The 1475-nt window shown below is 53.6% G+C and overlaps 1 protein-coding gene across 1 annotated transcript; it reads right to left on the bottom strand.

Moving 5' to 3' along the window:
- Positions 1-217: 217 nt before the first annotated feature.
- P3R3URF (PIK3R3 upstream open reading frame) lies at positions 218-1060 on the bottom strand. The gene is made up of 2 exons (XM_046016316.1): positions 686-1060; positions 218-397 (listed from the first exon to the last, which is right to left on the bottom strand). The coding sequence occupies exons 1-2, from the start codon at positions 927-929 to the stop codon at positions 354-356; spliced, it is 288 nt and encodes a 95-aa protein (XP_045872272.1). The 5' UTR covers positions 930-1060; the 3' UTR covers positions 218-353.
- Positions 1061-1475: the final 415 nt, after the last annotated feature.

Here is a 1475-nt window from a genome sequence, read left to right as displayed (position 1 = left end):
CTTCCAAAATGTCTGTGGAAACCCTTTTCCCTGTGCAGTGTGGGGAAATGCCCCCTACCTCATGGGGCTGACCAAAAGCTGAGGCGTGCATTGAGAAATGGTGTGCGTTGCTGACCTTGTCCTGTCCTTCCATTGTCTAACTGTGATCCCAGCTGTCCTCACTGAAGCCTGTCCCTGGGAGCATTCAGCCCCAAACCCACCCTCCTACCCAGCATAGTTGTCTGGAAACACCTTCCAGTGGAGTAAGCAGCTGGAACAGAAATGATTGTATTTGCCTGCTGTTAACCACCCATGGCCCCTAGGAGATGCAGGTCTGGAGCCAGCCAAGCTTCTGGACTAGTTTCTGGACATTTCTAGAAGATCAGAAAGCTGCCAGGTTGACAGAGGTGTCTGAGAACTGAGGAGAGAAAGGAGAGGGAAGAGTGTGAGGAAGAGAGCAGTCCTGGAAGTTCCACTGTTCTTAGAGTCACAGTTCCCCAGGCCCTCCTCTCTCAGCCAATACACCCTCCATTAAGGCTCTCAGTCTTTAGGACATCTGCCATCGGGACCCCACCATACTTTGGGGGTGGTATTTCACACAGGGCATGCCCCCCTAAAGTGCCTCTGCAGGGCTAAGACGGGGGGGGGGGAAACGAATGGCCCTGGTTTTCCCAACCCCCATCCCGCCAGGAGGCCCTTGGCTAACCTTGTGGCGGAAGGATCCACACACTGGTGGTGGTGGTAGGAGTGTTGTTGATATCTGTGGCCACAATGGCAGGATTGGTGGCTGCAGGGGTGGCAGCTGGGCCTTGGGGTTTCAGCCGGTACCTTCTGCGGCTACACTTGAACATCTTGGGAAATCGAGGCCGAGGCCAGCCTAGCCTTGGCCTGTGGTAGGGGGAGCTTAGGCCCCGGGGCCGAGGGGCACGGACAGGCTGAGAAGGCCCCATGGGCACAGGAAGCTTCTGTAGTGTGCCTGAGGGTGCGCCTGGACAGGGCAGCTGCAGCCTCTATGACATAGAGTCCACATAAGGGCGGTGCTCTTTTTTATAGGTCCTGGGCTCCCGCCCCACCCCATGGGTCACAGTGGTCTCCATGGGTCCAGCCCAAGGGCCAGAAAAACCTCAGCTTGGCCCCTAGGGAAAAGGAACTCTGAGGAGGGGAAAATTACTCCCTGGCTTTCTCATTTACCCACATTGACAATATTAACAACGTTTCTTAAGCATTTACTGTGGTGCCAAAGAGCACCCAGTACTTTATGAACACTCTCACTAATCCCACAACAACCTTACAAGGACACTCTATCATTATTCCTATTTCATATACAGTCAGTTCTCATTATTCACAGTAGTCCTAGTCTAATGAAGTCCCCACCACAAATAGCACATTAGCAAATGGAGCCAACGCTCCTACAGGGTTATGTTCCTACCAGCCTCTGGTCACATCGGCTACAAGGCCCATTGCAGCCTTCTTGTGCTCAGAGACACTAGATAGCA

This window comes from Meles meles, chromosome 1, assembly GCF_922984935.1.
Source record: "Meles meles chromosome 1, mMelMel3.1 paternal haplotype, whole genome shotgun sequence".
Lineage (NCBI taxonomy): Eukaryota > Metazoa > Chordata > Mammalia > Carnivora > Mustelidae > Meles > Meles meles.
This window is presented reverse-complemented; position numbering and strand designations above follow the sequence as displayed.